Source organism: Lonchura striata, chromosome Z (genome assembly GCF_046129695.1).
Source record: "Lonchura striata isolate bLonStr1 chromosome Z, bLonStr1.mat, whole genome shotgun sequence".
NCBI lineage: Eukaryota > Metazoa > Chordata > Aves > Passeriformes > Estrildidae > Lonchura > Lonchura striata.
In genome coordinates, this window is record NC_134642.1 from 32,994,207 (window position 1) to 33,020,377 (window position 26,171).

At 39.9% G+C, this 26,171-nt stretch overlaps 1 protein-coding gene across 2 annotated transcripts in view; it reads right to left on the reverse strand.

Moving 5' to 3' along the window:
• Positions 1 to 22,787, reverse strand: part of ITGA2 (integrin subunit alpha 2) — a 67,879-nt gene extending 45,092 nt beyond the window's left edge. The window contains exons 1-2 of one of the 2 annotated variants that reach the window (XM_021553879.3): positions 22,666 to 22,787; positions 2,926 to 3,049 (exon numbers count right to left, since the gene is read on the reverse strand). In XM_021553879.3, the coding sequence (XP_021409554.1) occupies positions 2,926 to 3,049; positions 22,666 to 22,711 (170 nt within the window). In that variant the 5' untranslated portion in view covers positions 22,712 to 22,787. Of the gene's footprint in view, positions 1 to 2,925; positions 3,160 to 22,665 lie in introns of those variants that run through there. The other variant, XM_021553878.3, reaches the window with a different exon arrangement.
• Between the last annotated feature and the right edge of the window lie 3,384 nt (positions 22,788 to 26,171).

Genomic DNA, 26,171 nt, shown 5'->3' on the forward strand with positions numbered 1-26,171 from the left:
ACACCATCAAGGCTCATCAATGCACAGCGGATCAGTGCCCAGTTATCCTGGATCCTCTGTCTCTAACATAAAAAGTCTTCCTTGGTGGTTTGTGCCACAGCATCCCAACATGTACCAGACTCTTCAATAGTCCTGCATTCCCTTTTGGACTGGCTTCCCTCTTCTCTCTGAACTCATCTCTAAGCAAAAGTGAAAACCAGTAACAATTCTGCAAAAATTCTTTCTTTATCATTTCTTTAGTTCTTACAGCCTCAGGAGATGCACCTCCCAGAAATACTGCTGAATAATATAACTGCCATCTGCTGTATCTCTCCTTTGTACTCTTTGTGAGCGCACAGGAGGTTTTTTAAAGCTGTATTTTATATAGACCCCTGTGAACTTATCAAGCAAAATCTAGGAAGTGATAAAATTTCTTGTGGACCTCAGATTCTGGATAAGTCTCTCTGGGGAGAGATGGCACCCCAGCAGCACATGGTGTGCTGAGCAGCCCCTTTGCTGTGCCTGGACAGAGTTTCCTGATACATCACATTCTTGCTGCCGACAGTGACGACATCTTCACAAAAGCATATGATGATAAATGCTCCTTTCAGACAGAAAAATAACCCTGATCTTATCTCAGACTGTTTATCTTGTTCCCAGTTCAGCCATGTCAACAAGAACTCTGCGCATGGGCTACAGCCTCCACATTGCTCATAGGAGAAAACAACTCTACTGAACAGCTTGAAAGAGATTGAATGTTCTGTTTGGGTTGGGGTTTATTTTTGTCTATTTGGTTGGGTTTTTTGCTTTGGATTTTAATTTGTTTGTTTTTTAGTAATGCACACAAGAAAAAGTTCTATTGTCCCAAGAGAAAGAAAATAGCCTAGAAATTAAGAGAACAACACAGTAGAAAATGATTGACATTTTTTTAAGCTTGTCTAATGAGTTTTTGAGTGGGAGACTGAAAAGGGCTTTTCTTCACTGAAGAGTCTCTAACAAGTCCTGGTTACTTGAACACAAGCTGATGAAATTTCCCTGATTTTTGGAGATAGGTCAGACAGCATGCAGTGAAAGAACTAATGGTGAAGTGCCTACATACAGAAAAGTTTACCAGATTCAAAATATTCATATACTTAGGAGAAAATTAGGTTGAACTTAATGATCATAAAGGTCTTTTCCAACCTAAATGATTCTGTAATTCTGTAAGGTAGGAAAAGTTAAACCAAAGGTACCAAAGTTACTTTCCTTTCCCTTCCATCCAGCGTACATTATCCAAGAAAGTGGTAGTGGAGGAGGTTTTATATTAGAAACAAAATTAAAAGGGGGAAATATAAAACATAAATAGCTTGAATGGATCAGGCAGCTATTGCTTATTCTTCAAGTTTTCAGAAAAACTCATTAGAAGTATAAAACACAACAATTTCTCCATGTTTGAGGCAAAACTGTTCAATTCAGTACAGGCACACATTCCTGTTCTCCTTCAATGGCTTCTCACAGAAGCTGAAGGTTTTGTTGTTGTTGTTTTGTGTTTTTTGGGGGTTTTTTTTGTTTGTTTGTTTGTTTTTTTGTTTTTGGTTTTAAGAGATATCTGATCTATGGATGACTAAATACATAATTAAAGCAGACAGAAATGCAGTAAGAAGCCACCACAGCATCAGATGAAGAGTGCGGGTAGGTTGGAAACCTGCTCAGCTGAAGGAGAGAAAATGCCAATGTTTTAATTCAGAGACTACAGCTCTGGTCTCCTCTCGCTGTGTCTCCTGGTCCTTGGAAGCAAACACTGCTGAGAAGTCAGAGTTGCACGTTTGCATGGGCAGCTGACAGCAGCAGCAGCGCCACCACAAGCCTCTCAGCTGCCTCAGTAACTTTGTGCTGGCTTTTCCAAACTTGAACTGCAAAATAAATTTTCACGTGCGGCATCTTACTTTCTCTTTACTGAAAAAAAGTGCAGTTACTGAGGCTGCTGTCACAAAAGCAGAACTGCCAGTTTGTGGCTATTTGGGTTCTGACGCAGCTCCTGTGCATGAAGGATGACTGGTCTGAAGTGTCTCAGCATACCATAATATGTACAATCTGGTGTAATCTTCTGCTCTAGACTTAAACCCATGTATACACAGCCACTGAAGAGTTCAGTCGTTCTCAACTGCTTTCAAAGACTTACAGTCCTAACACATAAAGACACCTTAAGATTTGTGCCTGCTGAGGTTGCAGAAGAGGAAAAAATGTGTCTTCTATTAAACGCGTTTATTCCCAATAATATGTTAAAGTTCTCCTTGAAACCAACATTACTAAGAAAAATATTTTACTAATTGCTCATTAAGTCCAATGTTGTGGCAACAGGGGATTTCAGGTCAAATTTTGTGGCTGAAGAGATGTAGCAAACACAAGTCTTTGCTATATAGTGTTATCATATACATCCAAATACACCATCCCTTCCGAAGCAAACAGTTAATACTGTATCAGACACAAAATTATATCAATTTAATTTAATTTTAATATTAATAACTAAAACTCACTAGACCTGATAATTTGTTTTGACCTTAACAATGTTAAAATGGAAGAATATCCTACGTATATATAAAGTGTAACAAAGATATTCTGGTTACACAAAAGAATGAAATGCAAGTTAGAATTCTAAAGAAACTGTAAGCCTAAGGAAATTAGAGTATTGGAGACAAGGTAAAATATTACCATGAGAAAGACCTCGGGTCATATGGTGTTAAGGAAAAAGGCATAAATCATCACATTCATATGCTTTTAGAATATCTCAACTTTTGGTTTAATAACATTAAGTATTTATTTGTAAAAAGATAGCTCTAATATAAAAACCAATTGGCCAGAATCTCTTTAAATGAGATATGGAATTATAAAAGAAATACTAAGAGTTGCAATATTTTATACTTAACCTTTTAGCTGGACATAAACCAAGCCATTCAAACTGCTTACCATTTGCCTTGTTCATTTATAAACTGTTGAACTGCATATCCAAACTGCTCTCTTGGTGGACCAGAAAATATTTTTGCTTCCAGGAGCCCAACATTGTAGGCTTCACAGCAGTTATGAAGAATGCCTGTTAACAGAAAGATTATAACAGAAGCAATTAAAGAAGAATTTTGATCCCAGTGAAAAAGTCTCCTCATCTGCGACAGCTCCCCCAACAGAAGAAAATAAATACAGCCTTTGACACATGCTTGAAAAAACAGCGATATTGCTACAGTACCCTGGCCATGTGAAATGCCTCTGTAGCTCTCTTTATGTGTGTTGCATTACTGTGGGCAGAGATCAGTGACTCATTCACTGTTTGGCTTAACAAAAGTTGCAGCGTTACTAATGGGAATGTTTTAGCTGAATGGAGACAAAATGTGTGATTCAGACGTCTGTTATCCTCCTTTACCTTCAGGCATGAGTTAAGCTTATGGCACAGCAAATACATCAACAGCCTGCTGAGGTACACTAGAATCACAGAATCTTTTAGGTTGGAAAAACCTTGCTGACCCACTGCCAAATTCACCAATAAATCATGTCTCCAAGTGCTACAGCTAAATATCTTTTAAAAACTCCCAGGGATGGTGATTCCACCACTTCCCTGGGAAGAGTGCTTCGGTACTTGACTTCCTTTTCCAGGAAGAAATTTTTCCTAATTTTCAGTTTAAACCTTCCCTGGTGCAACTTGAGCTCATTTCTGCTTGTGCTATTGGTTGTTACCTGAGAAAAGACACTGAGCCCCACCTGGCCACAGGCTCCTTTCAGGGAATTGTAGAGAGTGATAAGGTTTCCCCTGAGCTTCCTTTTCTCCAGGATAAACACCCCCAGCTCCCTCAGCTGCTCCTCACAGGCCTTGTGCTCCAGACCCTTTCCCAGCTCCATTGCCCTTCTCTGGGCTCATTTCTTGCAGTGAGGGGCCCAGAGCTGGACACAGCACTTGAGATGTGGCCTCACCAGTGCCCAGTATGTAATGAACAGAAAAGCCTCCCTGGTTCCCATGGCAATACTAGGATGACTGCTGGCTTTAGCTGAGTACTGATACTGAAATGTTCATTAGCTAATTGCTCTGTTTGTTTACTCTAAAATACCTGGAGATCACCTGTCCCCACCCCTTTCCCCCCCCCCCCCCCGCCCCGCTCCCCTGGCCTTCTAGGACTAAGATGCAAACAGGGGAACCAGTGGAATGGGAGAGTGTTTTGGGGGATAAAGACACCCCTAAATGGAGAACTAAACACAGTAGAGGAGGCTGGACAGGTGCCCTGGCTGAGGAAGAGGGAAACACATCCCCTGCCCCATATTTGACCTGTCACCATCACTACAGAAGAACAGACTGGAGTGGGCTGTGGGAAGCAGGAAGGAAGAGGCAGACCTTCCTGGTGTTACCGCAAGGAAAGGGGAGGGGACAGCTGCTGATCGCAACTTCAGCAACAGGCTCTGCACACCTCCTCACCCTTCGGCTACCTGGAAAAAGCTACCTCTGCCCAGCAGATCTTTTTAATAAAGAGCTGAACATAATAAAGGCATTAGCCCTGTTCTTTTCACAGCACAGGGGGACAATCCCTGCCCTGGTCCTGCTGCCACACCATTGCTGATCCAGGCCAGGATGCCATTGGCCTTCTTGGCCACCTGGGCACACCCTGGCTCATGTTCAGCTGCTGTCACCAGCACCCCCAGGTCCTTTCCAGCCACTCTGTCCCAGCCTGTGGCACTGCCTGGGGCTGTTGTGACCCAAGGGCAGGACCTGGCACTTGGCCTTGTTGAACCTCACAGCATTGGCCTCAGCCCATCGATGCAGCCTGTCCAGATCCTCTGCAGAGGATGTGCAGCAGATCAACACTCCCACCACTCAACTTGATGTCACCTGAAATCTGACTGAGCATGCACTTGATCCCCTCATCCAGGCAATGGAGATATCGAAGCAAAACTGAGCCTTGGAACACCACTTGTGACCATTCACCACCTGGGTGCAATTCCATTCACCTCAACTTTTTGTGCTCAAACAAAATGCCCTGACTGTATCTGCTCATACTGTTTATATTTGAGTTTGCAGCACTGGAATAAAAATGAGATTATCAGCTGCATCATAAAACCTAAATTTTTGAGTAATTTCATTATCATGCCAGAAGCTTTTGTTTTCAGTCCAAACAGTCTGAACAGTTGTCCAAACAGGAAAACTTAGAACTATAAACATGCAAGGTAGAACAGCATTAATAAATTGTGACATTTAACATTGTAGTTCTACTTAGCTGTGGTTTTGTTCTTAATTGCTTTTCCTGGGTAATTGCTGTGCCTGGGTATAATGGTGTGCCATTCCATGCCATTTTGGGAAGGAACTGGCTATGTAAACTGGGGACAAAATTGATTTTATAGGACATGGGAGTCCACTCCTCATTCACAAAGGGCCTGATCTTTTTCTGGTCAAGAACTATAGGTGGATACCTAAGAGAATAAGCACTGGGAAGGCTGCAGGGAAAAGACCAGACTCCCCTGAGGGACTCTGCTGTGAGTAGGTAACTCCTTCCCCACTGTGGAGGTGGAAGAACTGAGACAACAGTGGGATTCCAGGAACAAGCTACAGCCCAACGGAGGAACACCTCAGAGCTCCTGAAAAGTGTCCAAAAATGGCAATGATGGAAGAAATCATGACTTGTGATTTCATTGTGCAGCCACTCCCTGAGGTTCCTAGATGAGGTAGGTTCACAGAGCTGCTCATGGGTTAAACAATGTCCCTCATGTTTCCCCTCCCTTCCTGTGTGCCCAGACAGAATGAGTTTTATCTGCTTTACACACAAATATGCTTCACCACGATTACTTAGTATGAGTCATTGTGTAGTAAAGAAGCAGCCTTTCCAATAATCCTTACAACAAGGATACTTTAAGGAGAGATGCCATCTTAAAAATATAATCTCAAATTCTAACCATTTCTCTAGTTTTGATGGGAGCTTACTGTTGGTATCACTATCTCCCAGGTCCCATGAGCAGTTTTGGAAGAGAGGTTAACAGGGTTTATATCAGCATGGAACAGTCCATCACAATAGCTGAATTGTAATAGTAAGAATGGTAATAAAATCATAGTGAAAATATTAAAATCACAGGTTTGCAGGCAAAGTTTATGACCTGTAAAAAGTATATTTTGTACCCCTGCCCTCACTATTCAAAAAAGGAGGATCTCTAGCGGAAGACTAAATACAACTCTAGAGTTACCACTTTTTTACCACAAACTCAAACAGGAAATCATATATTAATTATCTCAAACAACCACATCTACAGTCAGCCTCTGGAAAGCAAGAAGTCACCCACTGCTAGAAGTATAGTTCCTGGAGAAACATCCTTAGAGATAAATATATTTCTTGAGTCAAGCTATTTAAGACTGGAAAAGAGAATGTGTACAGACTGATTACCTTGTTTTGCAAGTCTTTTGACACTAAACACAACCTCATATAATCACAGTTTATGTCTGGGTTATGAGGATAAGGAAATGGTGTATTGAGATAGTAATCAACAATTACCAGTAATTCCTTTGTGATCTAATATACTTGTATTTTATAAAAACATTTTTTTCATGTCATTCCCTGTTTTTTTTTTTTTTTTTTTTTGTGTCTGTTGTTAAATTGTATTATCCTCAGTCAGAAATCAAGCATAATATAGCAGTTTCCCACTCTCAAGAGAATAAACAAGACTATACCACAGCATCATCCTGCGTGTAAATACTGAAGAAGAACCCTCCACATTTTATGTTGTACATGAAAATAAACCCTGGCTTTCAAACTTGAAATATGGAAGCAATCTAGAATAATAAACAGTTCCAATCTGACCCAAAATCCAGTGACAATTTAGAGAAAAACTCTTGAATCTCTGGACTGTTACACACTTAATGTCAAATCACACTGCAAACCAAATGGTAACACTGCTGAGTGCACAGGAAAACTTCGGTGCAAATACATGGAAGATGTTTCTAATTTGTGTCCAAGGTGAGTATGACAGCCAACAGCCTGAAGGAGAGGTCCTATGGTTCAAATTCCTCTGGGGAGCTGTAAAAAGTCAGATGGGGTCAGCAAAATGTGTGGTTGGTTATGTGTTGCCTGTTCATCTTCTCCCTTGACCACTCACTACAGTGTCTAACATCCATCCATGAACCTCCCATGACTCTCTCTGGTCCTATTTTCCCCAAGATGGGGACTTATTCCAAGGAGCAAGGGCATTGCCTCTCCCTGCACTGGGCAGCTTCAACTACCTGTAGCTCCGCTGGGCTTCACCACAGCTTACTGAAGCAATGTCCTTTTTCTCTTCCCATGGTGTGACACAGGCCTTCTTCTCACTGAACTGTTTCACCTGTCCTTCCTTCCCATTTACCACTGGGGCTTGATTTTATTATTTTTAATCATTTGCACAAGTGCAGCATTCAAATCTGCCTCTATCATGTTCACTTTCCAGACAGGCAGCCAGTCAAGGACAGTGAAAAGAGAACAAAAAAAATCAATCATAAAACCCAGCCTCTGAGGGCACACTGTTGTCTGCAGTGTTCTTACAAATCAGCTTTGCCTCTCACCCACAACTGCTTTGCAAAAATCAACGCAGAAATGCTGGAAAACACAATCTGAATCAGCACAACCATTGTTAAAAAACCCCAAAAACCTAGTTTCAGCATATTTCAGTCACATTTTAAATTCCACAGACTTTTTAGATCTACTCCACACAAATCTTAGTTGGCTTGGGCCTAGCAAGTATATACTGGCAATAATATAGTAGGCATTTTTCCTGCCATTTTTCTCCATCTTATAGAGTGCTTGCACTATAAAGACATCTTTTATCCATTTTGCACATCTATCTTAATATAGTATCCATAAAAAGAAACTTAAGTATTTGCAGCCAAAAAAAGAGAAAATTCTAAGTTTCCTTTAGACCTATTTTAAGCCTGTGCAAAATAAGAGTCTCTTACATGTTAAAAGGGTACCAATCATTGAAGTATCTAGGTTCAAAGTACTGTATATTCTAGGCTGGAATGATTCAGGGTCTGTTGCTGCCTTCAGGCAATGAACTTTGATAATTTAAGAATCTTGAAATAAAGAAAACTAGTTCACTATCTGGATTTTAATAGCTTTTGGTGACAGACTTCTACTTTGTGACCTAATGATCATGATGAGAGATTGGTTGAGCAAGTAAAAATCCACTTCCTAACTTCTGTCTGTAAATGGCACTTTATTTACAGTCAAGTAAACAGACTCCATGGAACAAAGGAAGCTAGATGCAAGCCTACAGCTTTTGAAAGCCCCTCTGCAGTCTTCAAAAGGAGCAGCTCCTCTCCACTGGGAAAGTTACTTGAGCAGTTCAGTTTAAAGGGAACACCTTCACTAAGTAGAGTAGTCCCAACACCAAGCTTCAGAAACAGTGCAAGAAAAGATATCCTAAAGGGATAAAAGAAACTGTAAGTTTTCTAATAAACTCCAGTATCTCTCTGTATGGTATTTTTTTTTCCTGGGAATTCCCATGTTTGAGCAACTGCATTATTGCAGTGTGAGCCATGGGAGCTGCAGTGTAGTTATATAGCTGGTTTTATAATTTAACACCAGGATTTATTTTTTTCTCCTAGCAGGCTGAAAAATAATGCATGTTATGACTGGGCACCTTTAAGCCTCAACGTGTGGGAATTCCTTTGTAACTATAAATGACATGTCTAATGATAGCTCTAATGCTTTCTGTTTGTGTCATTCTATTTGCACTACAAGCTGAAGCAAGTTTTAATGAAGTAACAGCTCATATTAGGTACACCAAATTCATATTTGTTTTGATTTTGTAAGCAAAGTTCACAGCTTAAAGTGATCAAGCAAAAAATGTATGATAACCATTTGATGTTAGGATTATAATAGCTGTTTTATTGAAACTTCTTATTCAGATTAACATCAAGCATAAAAGCATCAATGGGATAAAAAAATTGAAATCTGATTTTTATGTATTTGATTATTGCATTTGGTGAAACAACTTTATAAAACTCTAATAGAATGTACTGAACGTATTATTAGCCTGTATTTTGTATCATAGGTATCATCATAAATGTGTCATTTTGTTTTCACTCTAAATAGTAAAAATTGAATTTTCAATCACATTTTTCTACATTGCAAAGGTGATGTGCCAATTTAAGATGGCAATAAATTACAAAATACTGTAATTAGACTCAGGTATGCCACGTCTCACCTCTTATTAAAATATCCAGCCTAACAAAGGCATTCTGTTCTGTTATTTATAGCTCGCCATCAAACAGGTCTAGCAAAGACAGTATCAAGAAAAAAAGAGACAATGGACTTTGACCACCAGCCTGTAATGATCCATCACCCACTAAGTTTTAAATTTGTCTAATATTAACCTTGCCAGTAGGAAAGTTTGTCTTTTTTTCCTTAATGTTATGGTGTTCATGTTTTTGCACAACTACTAGCTATAAACCAGAAAAAAGTTGTTATATAACCCAGCTAAATAACCTTTTGTCTTTGTGAGTGAGCATTTGTGTCAGTCACAATGCCAGGAGAGCATCCTTGGCAGCTCCCCTCTGCTGGGTAGGAGAGCCACAGCTATAACCACAGCACCTAGTGCCAGCTCCAGCAGGGCAGCCAACCCTGAGAAACCCAAACTCCAGGTCATCAGCAAGCTGAGGGATTTGGGGGTAGTCACTAAAGCAAAGCAAGGCCATGACCTGCCATTATGCTAAAACCATGCACTATGGTTTTTCATCTGTAAGTTATTTTGGGTGGAAAAATGAATCAAGAATACCCCTCTGGATTATTGGCTGCTTCTTGAATTAGTTTCTTAGATTGGCAGCCACTAAGATGCGTGCTGCTGGCATTGCCTTAATTGCTCAGTCTGGTCTTTTAAAAAGTATCTATTCATTACAGAAGAGGGCTTTGCTTTGCCCTTTATGTTATACTGCTCCAAGAGAGCCACTACAAATTCCATGAAGAAAATTTTTCTGTTGGTCTCATGGATTTCTACCTCCAAAGAACACGCATCAGCAGGGCCCTGAAGCCTGTCAGACCCTGCTGAGGACAGAGAAAAGAAAGGGGAGGGATGAGAGAACTTGTAGCTGTTGTTTTCCACTGACTTCATCTCACAGCGGATGCACACTCTGGTTCAAGCTTTCTCCATTGCAGCAAGGGCTGCATGGTTGGGATGGATGGAGATGAAAGATCTCTGGAGTCAGGTCTCAGGGTACACGGTTTATTGTGGGCCCTGCTCAGAGCTGCCACAGCTCAAAGTAGGCCCCAAGGAGTGGGGATAGGGTGAGATAGAGAGTTCTAAGTGAGGGTCCAAGAGAGTAGGAGAAGCAGCTGGAGCGAGGGATAGGGGAGAGAGAGGGGAGAAGAAGGAAGAGTTTTGTCTCCTGGGAACACCTTAAAGGGGTTTCAGAGGGGGTCGCAGAAAAGGACTTTGGATCAATGGGATTACTGATACATCATACTTCAGGGGATGGTTACAGGTGCAAGATAGACTCTACATTTTTGAGGAAGGAGACAGAACACTTTACCTGACCCTTTGATTTGTCTGTGGGTCAAAAAAGGCAGTTACCTTCTACTAGCTACACCACTCTCCACCAGTGCTTAGCAACCAAGGTCTGCCATCTCAAAGCTCATTTTCATCTCAATCTGGCTTGCATTCTCTGCACTTTCCAAATCCCCCAAAAGGCAATCGTACTTATAAGGCCTTCTTATTTCATCTTACCCAACACTCCATGACTAACATATTTCCAAGGGCTCTCTTTGGGGTAGATTTTCAGCTATTTTCTATTGTGCCATGTTACACTGGATCTCTTTAGTTGTCAGGGAACTTGAAAAAGCACTTTTGTCTTTGCCTGATACCCAGCTGGTTATTTTTTTCATCCGTCTGCAAATGTTTGCTGAAGTTGGCTCATAGATTCCAGAGTTAGAGAGGGAGTACAGGCACCTACAGACCCCCTTCACATTATAATCACCTACTGTCCTTGCAATATGAGCCAGAAGGTGGAATGAAGGCAGGAAGGGGAAGCAATAAAGTTATGAAAGAGGGTAGTCAAGTAGTATTTGCTTTGTATTAAATATATTTAGTTTTACTTTACTGTTTGAACAATATTTTGGTTTAAGAGTAATGTTACTCCTTTATTATTCAGAACATATATTATCAGAGCAATAATCCAACTGGAATTACTCAAGTATTCTTACAGAAATAACTACCCAGCTTTCATAATATGTTGTGCTTTGGATGCTTTATTGACAAGACTGTGGAAACATGAAGGAAAAAACAACCAGCATGCAGTTACTTTAATTATTGAATTGCAATATGGATAATGTTCATTATGGCATTCAGAAGCCACTGAGCAATTCTCACTGCAATAAGTAAAATCTTCATAAAAGAAGAAACTCTTTTTTTCCTTTTGTAATGTACTAGTCCAACTATATTGGTTTCACTATTTGGGACTTTCCTACAAATGAACACAAATATAAAATAACTTTTTTATCTGTCTTTAGAATACTCACAAATGGTTACAGGGAATCCAACCCAACATGCAAGGAAAATAGGGAGTACTTATACTTCAATCTGGAAAGGTGTATTAGCCCTTACCCAGTATGGTCAACATAACTGAAAAAAAAGTTCTCATTAGTTTTCTCTTTTATATTTACTTTCCTACTTTCTATAATAATTTTATTCTTCAATATGGACACCCACAGCATGTAGATACCTTCAGCTCATATACTAAAACAGAAGTTTTATAATCACATTTAATTTGTTTTTACTTAAAACTGAACAGACTTACAGTTTCCTATATAGAGACAATGTAATCCTCCACAGGAATCAAAAATAATAAAGAAAGTGATTGGCAAGACACTGCTTTTTATACTGGCAGTTGAGACATTGTATAACCCTCACTTCATTTTCTTTGTCATTATTTCATATGTTTACAGGAGTTTGAAAAATGCAAGTCGTTATTTTACTACTTCATCTAACTATTTTACTTTCTGTTGTCTTGAGATCAACATTTTCTTTACAACAGCCACAATAGCTCAGGCTTCTTAATAATTAACAGAAATCATAACATTTATAGTAGAAATAAATTATAGGCAAAAAAGTCTCCCCCACATCCACGACTTGGAACAAAAGAGAAACAATGCCTCATTTAGTAACAATCCTCCCACCCTTCTTCCTCCCCTTCTTTACAACAAGTTTTCTTGGCTCAGTTGGCTGACTGCTTCTTCCTGGAAATAGGTCAGCTCCCAGCCTGAGAGCCTCTGTGTGTGTTGAAAGCCTGAGACACTGCCTTTCCCTTGCAATGGTTCAGAATACAAAAGCTGCACTGAGGAGTTATCAATAACCTCCTATTAAAGCAGCCCAAACCTGATAGGACATGAATTGTGACTGAAAAGTTGGAGAGACTGTGATAACACAGCTAGGAGCTGTCTATGTTGTTGTTCTAACACTGCTGCAGAATAAGAGAGCTAATTAAATTTATCCACAACTTCATTAGTTAGTCTACAAGACTTGTCTTTCCCCTGATAACTCCCTACTTGTGGCCCAGATACTGCCCTCTTTGGCTGCCAGAGCAGACAAATAAACCACCCTTCATCTGTAGTTAAGAAATCCAGACAACCTACTATACACAAAAGTGTATAGTTATAAATGCTTAGGAGCAGCTCCTGCAGGACTGACAACTTCCTATGAGTTTTTAATAAAGACAGCAAGTATTCAAGCCTACTCCAATTTATTATCTTGGCATGTTTCCATCCATGTTTTCAGTGGTGAAAAGCTTAATTTAACAGAAAATTCACTTAAATTCTATCTTTTTTTGTAATGACATGCTGTTTTTCTTTTATCTTGGTACTAATTGGATTTTTAAACTTTGTCCTTAGAATACCAAAGTTGTTTTTCAACACCACAAAAAGATTAAAAGCATGTGAGGGTAACAAGCTGTACACATACACATGTTATTTATGCAGTTGTCACTGGCCTTCGCAAGTAATGATGATAAACACAAAAACCTTGCATGCTTCCCTATGATAAAAACTGACTTTACAAGTGGCATTTCACTCCAGCAGTTTCTGTTCCCTGTGTCAACATTATCAGTGGTTGCATTTTCTCTTTTTTAAAAACTAGGAATACTTCCAAATATAGTCAGGGAAGCATGAGCCACAGTACAACCATAAGAGAGGAAATGCATGTCACCACACTGAAAGCAATGTGACTGCTATCTGTACACCCTGTATGCCACATTTGCTCATCTCAGCTGCTATGAAAACACAATTGTACAGAGCATGTTTTCACACAGACATCAAGAAGAGAAAGCAACCACGGGTATCTTTACTTCCCTACCCATATCACACTCTAGCCTATATGAAAATTACAGTGTATTACACCATATTATATTGTGTGTTATATCACCGTTAAATGTGACCTGATGGGCAAGACTAGAAAAAAGCTGAGGGACTTGCCATCACCATCCACCCCTCTGCCACTCCAGTGTCACAGCCTAAAGCATTAGGACTGCAGTGGGTCCAGTGGTCGCTCTATCATACCATTTTTAGGAAAGCATGTTTAAGACCCTGTTCCTCCCTCACAGCTTCTGAAGCTATCTGGAAGCTTTGCTCTGCACACAGATGGCCACAGAAATAAGAGAAGCTTCAGCTGTAAAAAGTTTGCTACATCAGCTTCCTGCAAGAAGAAAAACTCCAAAGCACCACAGGATATATAATACAATACTTGGAAGAGCTATAATTATCAGAACATTTGTTCTCCTATGCTAGAAGTAATGACTACTTCTCTCCTTTGATTTTAATGGGAGCTCATGGCTGGGCATCCTGAATGATAGGCAGGTGGTCCTATTCACTCACCTGAAATTGCACCTTAATGCACCTTGAAATGATCAATTCTGGCACCAGATAGTGTCTAGGCAGAATTTAGGCACATTAAAATCAGGAAAACAATTCAGGAAGCCCAGACTTCAGCAGCTGGCTAACCCACAATGAAGGTAAAATTACGTGTCACTTAGGTGTCATTACACAAAGTTGCACAAAAGTTTAGAAAATGAATCAGGTGTAGAAGCACCCTGTTTAACAGTGAAGTATTCTACCCTACCACTCTGATACCACAGTAAGAGGTAATGAAGGATTTTCAACTTATTTGACTTGTAAAAATTAAGTGATTTAACTAAATAGTTAAGTAACTTATTTTTATGCACAACCAAATTACCACATGTCAATTGTATGGGTAGCTGGTCTCAAAAAGCCAGCTTTGAGCTCCTTCCAGCTATATACCCAGACATTAGGCCACAGGCAGGATGTATCTTTGCCTGTCTAGAAATATTAATATACATCCTGGGGTGAGCTGAGACCTTGTTTCAATTTATGATGTAAAGACTGTTTGTCTGGCTGCTTTGTTGCCAGGTGATGCAAAGATGCATCATCCAAGAGCTGAATCTACATCACCATGAGCCTCAAGGGAGAACTAGACTTATGTTTCCCAGGTAACTCCATTACTTATGAGGCAGCTACCTCTTGAAAAAAAGCTGAACTGGACACGTCTCCCAAAATTCTTCCCCATCCTTGACCTCTGTAGAAGGAGGCACCTCGTGCTGGTGCCTGAGAAGGATAGAGTTCAAACACCTTTGATCCATCTGTTAGCTGCAGGAGTCTTCCTGCTTTGCAAGAAGCTGGCTTTTTGTGCATTTTAAGGTGCTGAGTCCAAGGCACCTAACCCTGCACTCTGGGGCAGGGGGACTATGTTTTAGGTGAGGAAGGGACTGCAGCAGGCACTCTCCCAACCCTCAGCCCACACACCAGACAGGGTCTACCGAGATGCCAGTGCTCAGGTTGGTGACAGGATACTGTAGTTAAGAGTTCAGAAGGAAGTTTTTTTTTTTTTTTTTTTTGGTAAAATGAAGCCATTGTATATTTTGGGGCCAGAGAGAAGGGCCCATGTACATTTAAGAAGAGTTTTCTAGAGATAATACTTGCTTCTACAAAAGCAGAACAGTTGCTTTTTTGTCTTTACAGAGCCAAAGTCTATTGTAGCTCTCAGCTTCTCAGAAAGGCAACTCCAGAGACTCAAGTAGTTTCTAACTGTTCAATATGATGAACTGGCTTTTGGCAGCTTGGAAGGGAAAACAAAAAATAAAATTTAAAAAAAGTGTATCAACTCCCATTCCCCCCACCCAAAAAAAAAAAAAAAAAAAAAAAAAAAGGGGAAAAAAAGGATATTTGGCTAGAGTTAAATGGATAACTATTATTAGCAGAAGGACTATGTGAGTAGTACTGCTGGATTTTTTTCTTAGTTTATTGTTTTGCCCATCTTCCTAAAAGTCCTTTCTCCATCATTTTTGCTATTTTATATTTGACCTATATGTATTTCAGGCATGTTTAAATGGAAACTTTATTTGGTGAGCACAATTAAAGAAAGTATTATGTCACTTAATTTTTTTTTCTATGCAGGAAAGATTAGCTAAATCATCATTTGAGGAATTTCAGCTAAATCTGAGTTTAATACATTACATTCAATCCATTCTACATGCATCTAAAGTACTGCATATAAAGACAACTGAATTTTATATTACACAGTAGGAATAATGGATAAAATAGTTTAAAAATTCATTATTATAGACTGCTGTCATTATCTTATAAGAATTTACTGTAAAGAAAGTTGAATTACTGGAAAATTTTTAAATAAACTGTTTCACTATTCTTTAGGTAGCAATTAATACTCTCTTCGAACAGAAGATTCAAATAAGAATAAAAGCACAGAGACATTTGAGTCACACACCCTCCTCTGCAGTGATACTTGGTAACTATCTAGGATGCACTAGTTGCCTCAGGACATAATACTCCACTTGCTGCTGCTTTGGACAGGTGCCTCAAGGAGATTCTTTTGTGTTTTACTCTCCTTATTGTAGCTTGTTGCTATAAAGAAACCAGGACACAAACTCTTGACACAGATTTGACACTCTTGCCCTGCTTTGATACCTACATAGACATCTACTCAACAAAGAGAATGGGACCAATAAATTTAGGCCTGAATTGCAGTAATTTACTGTTTTGTTCCTTTAGCTGAATATATAATGAAGTAGAATTTCTTACCCAGTGTGCTTTCATAACTGAAGGGAAACTTGAACACAACAGTCACAGAAACTGACAAATTATGAGAAGTGACTTCTGTGCATGTGCAAAGTTAGATATACTCATAGCTAATTCCACTGGTTTATCTGTGTGCAGCTGCCTTACTTCAGGTAGCATAAGGCATGGCACAGGCATTTCCTCCAGGAAGTGCTGGGCTGACAACTTCTAGAAACAGCATCCTTAGCTGCACTAAGCAGGCAGCACAAGCACTAAGCACTGGCACGAGGCATCTGCTCCTCAGTCAGGTAAGAACACTGATCGTGCAACTGGCTGAGATAGTAATTTACCTGGTAATCCAGTGGGTGAAGTAGCCTGATCATCTGCAATCTTATCATCACACAAAGCTTTGTATTGCAGTCTTAACACAGCATCAACCGCTGCCAGCTTTTCTTGCTTAAGGTCTCTTATGTTTGAGACAGATAGCTAGGCAGGCAGATAGACTAGCTGTCAGAGAGATAAAAGGTAAAAATTTAGTTCAATCCTTCATGCCCATCCACCCCTCACTCACCACTCCATCCTCAAACTCCACTATTTCCTCTAGGTATTTCTACTGTGCAATAAGCTTCCTCCCTGAAGCCTGCTGTTGACAGTAATTCCTCCAAGATTTCTTTATTGTCTGTCTTTTACAAATAGCCATGTTATGCAAGAAAATTTTTGTGAAGGAAAAAAAAAAAAAAAAAAGGAATGCAACTGTATGATATAAAGGAAGAATGATAAACTTGGAAGCAGGTTGCAAAGAACAAAATAAATCAGGAATAAGGCAAGAGTTCCATCAGGGCTGTGCATAACTTCCAAGCCCTTTGCGCTGCCTAACAGCAATTTGAAAGGGACAAAAGAATCCGTGACATTCATCATGTGTGACACTCAACCATGCAGATGCCATTCAGTGGCACACAAAATGTCTTTGCTCATCCTCCATTCAAAAAGTCTGTTGATCCTTCTTCTTTGCCTGTTCTTTTAAGTCCTGAATAATATGCAATTTTCTTATATTTTTACAGCATATATATGTCCAGGAGAAAATTAAATTTTCTCTGTTGAGGATCCTGAAATGCTACTCAGGGAAAAATTCAAAATAACTCCGAATATTGAGTTTATTTGGTAATTCAGAAATCACAGCCTGATTTGGAAGTAATGGAAATGCTTATGTTGACACCACTAAATGCCTTTAGTGTTCACCACCTCCAGAAAACCACTGCGGTATGAGCAGGAAGAAGATTATTGCATACTGCTTCACAAAGATACATACTCACACTAGACTGATAAAGACAGAAGGTATTGTTTGTCCTTTGTAATTCACACTCACTTATTTTTATTATCCTTTTATCAATGCTTTAAGACGGGGTATGTTCCCATAACTATTTAGCACAGATGTATGTCAGTCTTCCACCTAAGGGTTTATAAATAAAAATCCTTCTGTGTTATCACTTTTAAGAGAAAACTAAGGCTCAGACAGTTCTCTGATGTCCTTGATTAATTTAAATTGGAACAGTAGAGCCAAATTATTTGGCTCTAAAAAAAAAGCTTATCAACTTGTTCTGTCTTGCTGCACAGTCTGAAATCCCAACACTGTGCAGTATCACAGGGCCAGAGATCACTATGTGATCTAAAAGCGCTAAAGAAGCTCTAAACATTAAAACTGCTAATGGAAATGTCCTAAGCCAAGCAGATAACATGTGTTGGTATGCAAGTGCATGGCTATGCCGATGAGAATCCAGTCTGTGTCCTGTCTGCATTTCAGCATGGTCACCATGGAAATGGGAACCAGCCTGCACAGAGCCTAACAAAGGAAACCTTTAAATGAAAATAACAACACTGGATAGAGGCTGCACAAGATTTGTGCTGGGGAAAATGAATTGCTTTACTTATCTGGAGATGCAGAAACCCCCTTTTACCTGCATTTATCCTTTTATAATACTTTATTCACACTTAGCTGTTTTGACATTAAGCCCTTACACTGGTAGTTCCAGTTATTAGTCCTTATGAAAATACATCACACAAAGTACATACAAACCCCACTTTCATTCATTCAAAATTACAATAGTGAAGAAAGACCACAATGAATAATATTTATATAGTGACTACGAAGCACAATGAAAAAAAGGAGCAGCTGTATTTTACTTCTTTAACTTCTTAAATTAAAGTTCTGTGATACTGAATCAAAAAAGCAAAGAACAATTCACATGTTGTTCCAAAGAGAGGCAGCACACAGTTAAAACTTATTGGTAGGATCTCATGTTGACTTTGACCAAATTATGCACAAATAAATATTAACTGTTAATGTGTTTAGGTGTCTGATGGTAATAGCCTCTATGCTTTCTAAAACAAACATAATACAAAATACAAGTCCTGTAATACAGTATGAATGAAGCCTTACTTCAATCTGCAATGCTGTGAGAGGCAACACTCCAAAAATAATACATAGTAGTGCTGCTACTTCTTGCTACCTCAGAAAGAAGGAAAAACTAGAGACAGGTTTACTTTAAGAAGAGTTCATGTTTAGGTACTCCTTTCATGCCATCTCCAGATTCTAGAATTATTTTTAACATTAACATTACTCACAAATATGATAATAAAACAACAAGGTATCAAAAGATGATCACAAAGAGGGAAAAAGGCAGAAATCAAAATAGGCTGTACAGATTTGACTTGGTCTGCATGATTGCATGTTAAAAGCATCCCAATGTTATCTTCATTTATAGCACCAAATGTTCCATTTCCATTTGCTATTCAGTTATCAGTTTAGTCCATTCTGCTTTGTACATTGCCATGTCCTTTTATGTATGTAATTTTAATCTTAGCAACTTCCTTGTTGATTATTGCCTACATATAATGAAAATAAACATTTAAGTATTTGCATGTGACAGAGGATTTATTTTTCAACACTCAAGTGAAATGAGAGACCATCCTTATCTCCATAAAAAGAAAAAAGTACTTACCACTTTTGGATATCTAGTGATACAGCTAAACCCTTATTTTTTTCACATTTAAAATACAATTTCCATTTACTTCAGTCGCAGCTGTGACTACAGAGCACTTTTGCACACCAAGATGCACTTGCACAACCAGGTCAAGCCAGTGGAAGTGACAGCTACTAGTGAAAGAGACTTTTCCAGCTTTCCATCCTCTGGCCACGAGTTCTGACTGTACCCTATGCCAGCACTAACAAATAAATTGCTCAAGTGAGCAGGACCAGTTTAGCTCATCTCCAAAACTAACCTAGCTCAAAAGGGGGAAAAAATTATTCAAGCAAATGAGTCCCTGGCCTGTTCCTGAGACTAAGCCATAGTGATAGCACAGAGAAACTGGTGGAAACATGCATACAGGAGTGGACGAAATGTCCTTGCAGCGTCAGCTCCACATTCAGGTCAGCTTAACCAGATCGTGAAAACGCAGCTTCAGTTTTGAGAACCCCTGGCTGAGCAAAGAGAAAGAGAAGAACACAAAAGCTCCAACCACATGTCAAAGATTTGATTTAAATGACTCGTCTGAAATTGTACTCAGCTTTTGCGGGGGGTGGGGGGGGGAAATAAAAGAGAGAGAGTGAGAAAGAATCCACTTTTGTAAGGAAAACAGAAATTTATTTCTCTTAATCCTACATTTCATTCTCATTCATTAGACCACTTTCTAATTCCAAAACTAAGCAAGGCAGGAGTTCTAGCTGATTATCTGATCACAACATCTTTCTTTGTTCATAGGCAGTGACAGTATGATGTACTGATGTGCAAAAGAGACAAATTCAGGTGGCTAACTTACTCTGGGCACTTTCCAATTTTTGCATGTTAAATGCCATTATCACAGCTTCTATCCCAATTTAAACAAAAGCTTACTGAAGAAAATAGTTTGTAAGTAGGGTCTCCTATTCCTATATAGGGCCTTACAGCCTATTACTTACAAGAGTTTCTATCATTGGAAACTCTATTCTACACAGACACCTCAGTTTCAGGTAGACCTGTTTTCTCCTTCAGTTTGCCTGGGTCCCACAAAAACGTGAGAATCCATGGCACTCATGTGGTAGACCTGTAGCCCGAAAGCCATAACCCTCATGTTGCTTCAAGTTTTCATTTCAGAATTAAAGAGTTCAAGGGATGCTTACTTCACAGAGTGGAGCTTTTATGAATGCAGTAAGAGTTGTATCATTCACACCCTGGGCTGCTGGAGGAAGGTGCATGTTAGGCTTCAATATGAAGGCTTGCTGAGACAGTATAGGCGAGGTCACCCTGCATTTTACTTCCTTCTCTAGGTTTCGTCTTCCAACACTATCATTTGGTAATTCACTCTGAAGTTAATTATTATTATAAAAAGGAGAACAAGCTGGTTCATCTGAAGCCCAGGAAACAGTTAAGAGCATGCAGTACAGACAGTCAGGAGACCACCATCCAGAAGCAAACTGGAAAGCAGCAAAAAAACTGGAAGCCAGCAAAACTGGCTTAAACAATGATGGATATTGCTTTAAAAATAACAACTTGACAAGTCAAGAGAGAATTTTTTTGTATTTGCAGGTATATATCTAAGACCTCACACAGAAATATCTGACTAAGGTCCACAACAAGGTGGACATAACTTAGAATCTAGCTGATAAAAATGCATTTCTTCCCAGAGGAATACAGTTTTGCATAGACTTGTTACCTGGCCAGATTTAGGTAGACAATGCAAATAGTTCCTTCCTGCCAAATTTCAAATATCTCCTCTGAAGCATGGGGGCACTAGAGCTTTCCAAAGCAAATGTTACCACAATTGAGCCCAGGAAAGCTACACTGTATTTTCCGCTGGCTTCACTCTCAGAGAGGGCTGGGCTGTTTTGGCTCTGAGTTTTAAGAACAGCATTAGGAAAAAAAATGCAATCATAAAATGTAAATTAAAAGAACTGGATGTGGCAAATCTATCGGCAGCATGTAGCAACAGAAAAGCTTCCAGCTTTGTTGACCCTGTTAATACATCATTTATTCCTCTTAATGTAATCTATTCCTCTATGCTATACACATTTTGGTCAACATTAACAAGGTTGGTAGCAAAGTCATGCTATCATATTGATAATTCTCTTTCAGATGTCTTCTTCTTACAGCATCTACAAAGTCTTAATGACTTTCCAGACATTAAATTACGCATCAGCAAAGAGTAACCCATTACTTCACTGTTGCACAGCAATGCACCCCATGTGACCCATTTTATTCAGCTGATAATTCAGTAGTTAATATACTGACATAAAATTATGTCTGGAATAACTTGGAATATTTTCTGGAAGTAAAGACTAATTCAGCCAAGCTATCCTAATTAAATTTAAGAACATCACCTTTGAAAGAAAAACAGTTCACTAGAATTCAAACAACTCCAAAATTATTGTGGGAGAGCTACAAGTGTATCACCATAGCAGAACTCCAAAAACACTTAAGAAAAAACTCCCCTGTCCTGAAACTTTCTTTTTGTTGCTATTCCAACAAGATCAAAGGCCTTAGCAAGTATTAACCCACTAATCAAGAGTCATGACATATTTGAAATAAAAATTTTCACAGCTTTCAGATGTATAAATTGAGATAAATCATGGGTAGTGCCTAAAAAAGAAGACCTATTCCACTTCTGTCATTCAAAATGCCAGGGAAATTCTTTCACAATCAGCCCTTATCGCCCGCTTTCAACAGCCTTTGTAAGTCTTAAGACTCCATGAATTACAGTGAATGCTAATGGTCCTGGTTTTCAGTAGCTGTAACCAGGAGAATAATGGATATATTAAGAAAAAGTACAGGGTGGAATGTTTTGCCTACTGCTACTTTTCAGAATTTTTCTTTTTTTAAAAAATTGCCAGGTTGTTTTTGTTCTATATATCACATCACAGGTTAATATTTTTGTATTTTATTTCATACCCTGCAGCCACACATTCCACTGCAATGTACGCTATAGTTACTGAAAGAACAAGTTACAACAGCTCATCAGTGAAAACTCATTTTCATGCTGCCTCTTCGGTGACTTGCTAATTAAGGGTTTTTGAGAGTATACAGTAATATTAAAACTCTAAAACTGCCTGGGAATTTGCTCATGGCAAGTGAATATGATTGCTTATAGTTCCCAGGAAAATAGATGTAATGGTAATTAAGTTAGCCAAGAGAAGGAGGAGATGGTTCAAGTTTCCCTATCCTTGTCCAAGGAGCAACATCTGCCCAACAGTATAGTAACAGACCTAGAGGACTCTTGCAAATAGGAGCAGCATTCACAAAAAGCATTCATCTTCGCGCCTAGAAAGGTATAATCATAATATAATTCTAATTTCACACATCAGATTGTCCCCGTTCCCTCCGTTCCAGCGCGCACACACAGACGGAGTCCCTTTAGGGGAAAGTGAAATCTATGTCGCTCCAGGAGTTCAACCCGCTTTAAAATCGCCGCCGGTGCATCTCACTCGCCCGCAGCCGCAGCCCACCAGCGGCAGCTGCGCGCCCTCCGCGCGTCTCCGCCCGGCCCCAGGGCGGCCCCGCTCCGCACCTCGCGCCCGCCGGGGGACCATCTCTCCCTCCTTCCCTCCCTCCTTCCCTCCCTCCTTCCCTCCCTCCTTTCCTGCTTCCCGGAGCGGCGGGACGGACAGACGTACCGAGCGCGAGGAGCAGAGGCGGCAGCGCGGTGCCCGCGGAGCCCATGTCCGGCGCGCTGCGAGGTCGGGCCGAGGCCGCTCCGAGCTGGCCGCTTCCCAGGGCGACACTGAGCGCCACCTGCTCCGAGCCGCCCCCAAATACTCTTCCTCCTCCTCCTTCTTTCCCTCCTCCTCCTCCTCCTCCTCCTCCTCCTCCTCCTCCTCCTCCACGCCCCCTGCGGTCCACGGTCGCGGAGGGGCCGGAGGGCGCTCCTGCCGTCTCCCGGCGCTCGCTCCGCGCCCGCGGCGCAGCCGGCGGTGCTGTACCCTGCAGGCTCTGCCCCGCTCTCTGCCCCCCGGTGTTACTCTCTGGAGGAGCCCCCGCGCTCGGCCCGCCTGGTGCTGCCTCATGGCTGCGCTGGAACGAGGGCTCCGGCATCGGGACACCCACCACCCCTGCCCTGGGTACCCTGAGCACCCTGGGCACCCTGAGCAACAGCGGTTTGGAGGGCTGGGGATGCCTCTTTTTTCTTATTAAATTGCATATTTGATGACACTGAGTCTATGTCTTCTTCTTTAAATGAGATTTTTGTAGAATATACCCCCAGCTATGCAAGAGTGAAAGAGAATCCAGAAGCCTTGCCACACAACTGTCTCAAACTTGGCAATGATGGTGAGGATGTATTGCCTAGGCAAAATTACTGCCTGCATTGCTTTAGATGCCAGGCCAATATCCAGGCAGACAAAGAGAATCGAAGCCAGCAAAATCAGGGAGGTGAGGAGGTTGGCTTCCGGAGAAATCAGAAAAAGTTCCTATGCAAGATGCTGTGTAGTTTTCAGTCTACATAGCCTTGCCAGCACTGTTTGAATACTGAATGTGCAGAGTATTTGAGAAATATGCATTTTCTCCATCCCACAGTTCCAGAAAATAGCAAAATTTATGGCATTACCTTTTCATATGGAATGTATTTCATTTTGTGCATTGAATTCTGCTGAATAATTTTAACTTCTTGGCATTAATGTTGTGTAATGAAAAAGACAGTTGGTCTGGAAAACTGAAATAAAAAAGCTTCCTTCCTTCATCGTCCTTGCCATCTATGTCATGGCCATTTAGGTATGACACACTGTAGCTATTATTTAAGGAGCACATGTATTCTCTTACTTGTTTTTAAGCTTTGGAAACTGAGCTATGAATTAAAATGAAGATGTTTGTCAGCATTTGTCAGCAGGTGGTGTTCAGCACGTTTTTTTGGACAAGAGTTTTATACGGACATCATGCAATTAAAGAAATCTCCATGAGGATGTTAAAATCCACTTGATGGAAGTGCAGCAGGGACCTGTCTTTATATAACTTACATTGGATTCTTTCATGTATTTGCTTTATGGAACACACAAGGAGTGTTACCCAACCTAATGCAAGAGCTTGTACATGGACTCACTGTGCACACTGCCCAAGACACAGTTGCTGCTGAGCTCCAAAGCCCTTTCCAAGGCCCTTGGTCAGTCATCACCAGGGATGACTCGCAAGTCTCTGGGAGCACTCTGTTTCCCTTGCACAGTGTCACAGAAGACCTGCAGACACATCAAGCAGCACTGAAGTGCAGATATTGAAGCAGTAACACCAGCTTCAGCACCCAGACTGGTCCAGTGACCAGTGGGAAAATTGTGATGGGAAGAGCAGCCATGGGAGCTTTTCTTTCCATCTGCACTGAGTGTATAAATGTATGTGCCGCTCCAGGATAAGAAAGAAAATCTATACTTCCACAAGGAATAAGAACATAATTAATAAATACTAATGAAAGGACAATAAAAAATAACAAACAAAAATCCACAGCATAGAGAAAAATGGTTTGTTAATAGTGGAATACACCTAGAATTGCCTCTGCCTAAAATAACCTCTGCAGACTAATGTCTCAATTTCCTAAGAAACCATGCCTTTGATACAGTTACATAATTCTTATTATAAACATATCCTTAGGATATGAAACTTTCTTATAGGAGAGTTTTTATATTGTACAATATTTCACCTTTTTTGATTCACTTCAGAAATTTTATACATATACTGAACATATTCAGGGAAATTATTATTTATTATTGTTCACCTATGCCGATAATCAAATTACTCAGAGAACAGTTTGGTTGGTGCTCCTTATCTCTGCACTATAAAATGGGGTCTGATACACACCCTTTGCTGTACTCATGTTTGTTGTTTAATGATGTTTGATAGCACCTTGTCATGTCACAGGGACACTGGCCAGAACCTCTGTATCTGCCTGAGGTAATTTGCAAAGTTTCCTGCGTGGTTCTATGCAAATACAGTGTTCACATTAGAATAAACTATAATTTGTTATCAAGGGCCAAACAAACTTTCTTTTTCACAGTAAGGACTGTGTGAAGCATGTTGCTTGATCACTATGAAAAGATCACTATAGTTTTGCATTTTCAAGAAATAGTAGAAGTTGCAGAGTGAAGATGAAGAAATCTTGCTTTTAAAAGATATTCTGATTAACATATACTTAATGATCAATTTTACAATTTATTCATGTTATTCTAGACTTTTAATGTGATGAAAAATGCTCAAATTAATGCCAACCTTTTTGGAGAAATATGCGGGTATCTCCATTTTTTTTTCATTTGCAAGGGCTGACCAGAGAATTAGAGTTTCTGTGGTATGCTAAAATTAGTTATCTGTTAATGTGTTTCTGGGAGGAAATCTTGGAAAAGTGATTAATTTACACAAAGAAGGCCAAGATGAATGACTCCAGGTCACTCTTTGATTTGTCTGGAGATGCTAGAGGAAAGGGATACAGATATTAGTTATTGTTTTTAGCAGAAATATATTGTCTATAACAAAAAAATGTTACATTAAGGGCTTCACTGAAGGAAAAAGAACAAGCTACTAAAAAAACCCCTAAATCTATAAAGGAAATGTTAAAATTAGCTGTGAGGATGTAGTTTAGACATTGCTAATAATTCATTTGTGAAATAAAACTGGAAAAGTTCAAAAATACACTAATGGCATCTTAGGTATCATATAGGGAATGAGCAGAGAACAAACCAGCACTTTGCTACACTATGGTGCAAACCACACATTTTGAACGTTTTTTGCAACTTTGGTTCAATCATGTCAAAGTGCTATACAGGAACTCTCCAGTCTTGGTCTTGATGCACAGCACCACTTTCTACTCTGGATGTACCAGCATGCATTTACCTGTTTCTTGCTATTTTGACTGAACTGTGTTCTACCCAGCACAGAATGTATACACATATTTCTACCAGTTCTTTATTCAGGTAAGTAAAGCTTAAACCTGCCATGGGGAAATCATATAAATGGGATGCAGTGAAGCCAGTGAAGAAGAGTTCCATTCACCTGTGATATCTAAAGTGAAGTCCTACAGTGGAGCCTGCTAACACAACCTGTGTAATTTCAGGGTCTCTGGAGCAGCTGATGTGCTACTCCAATTGCCAAAAGAGATAACGTTGATACAGCTCCAATAACCACATGGACTCTTAAAAATAATGTTTAT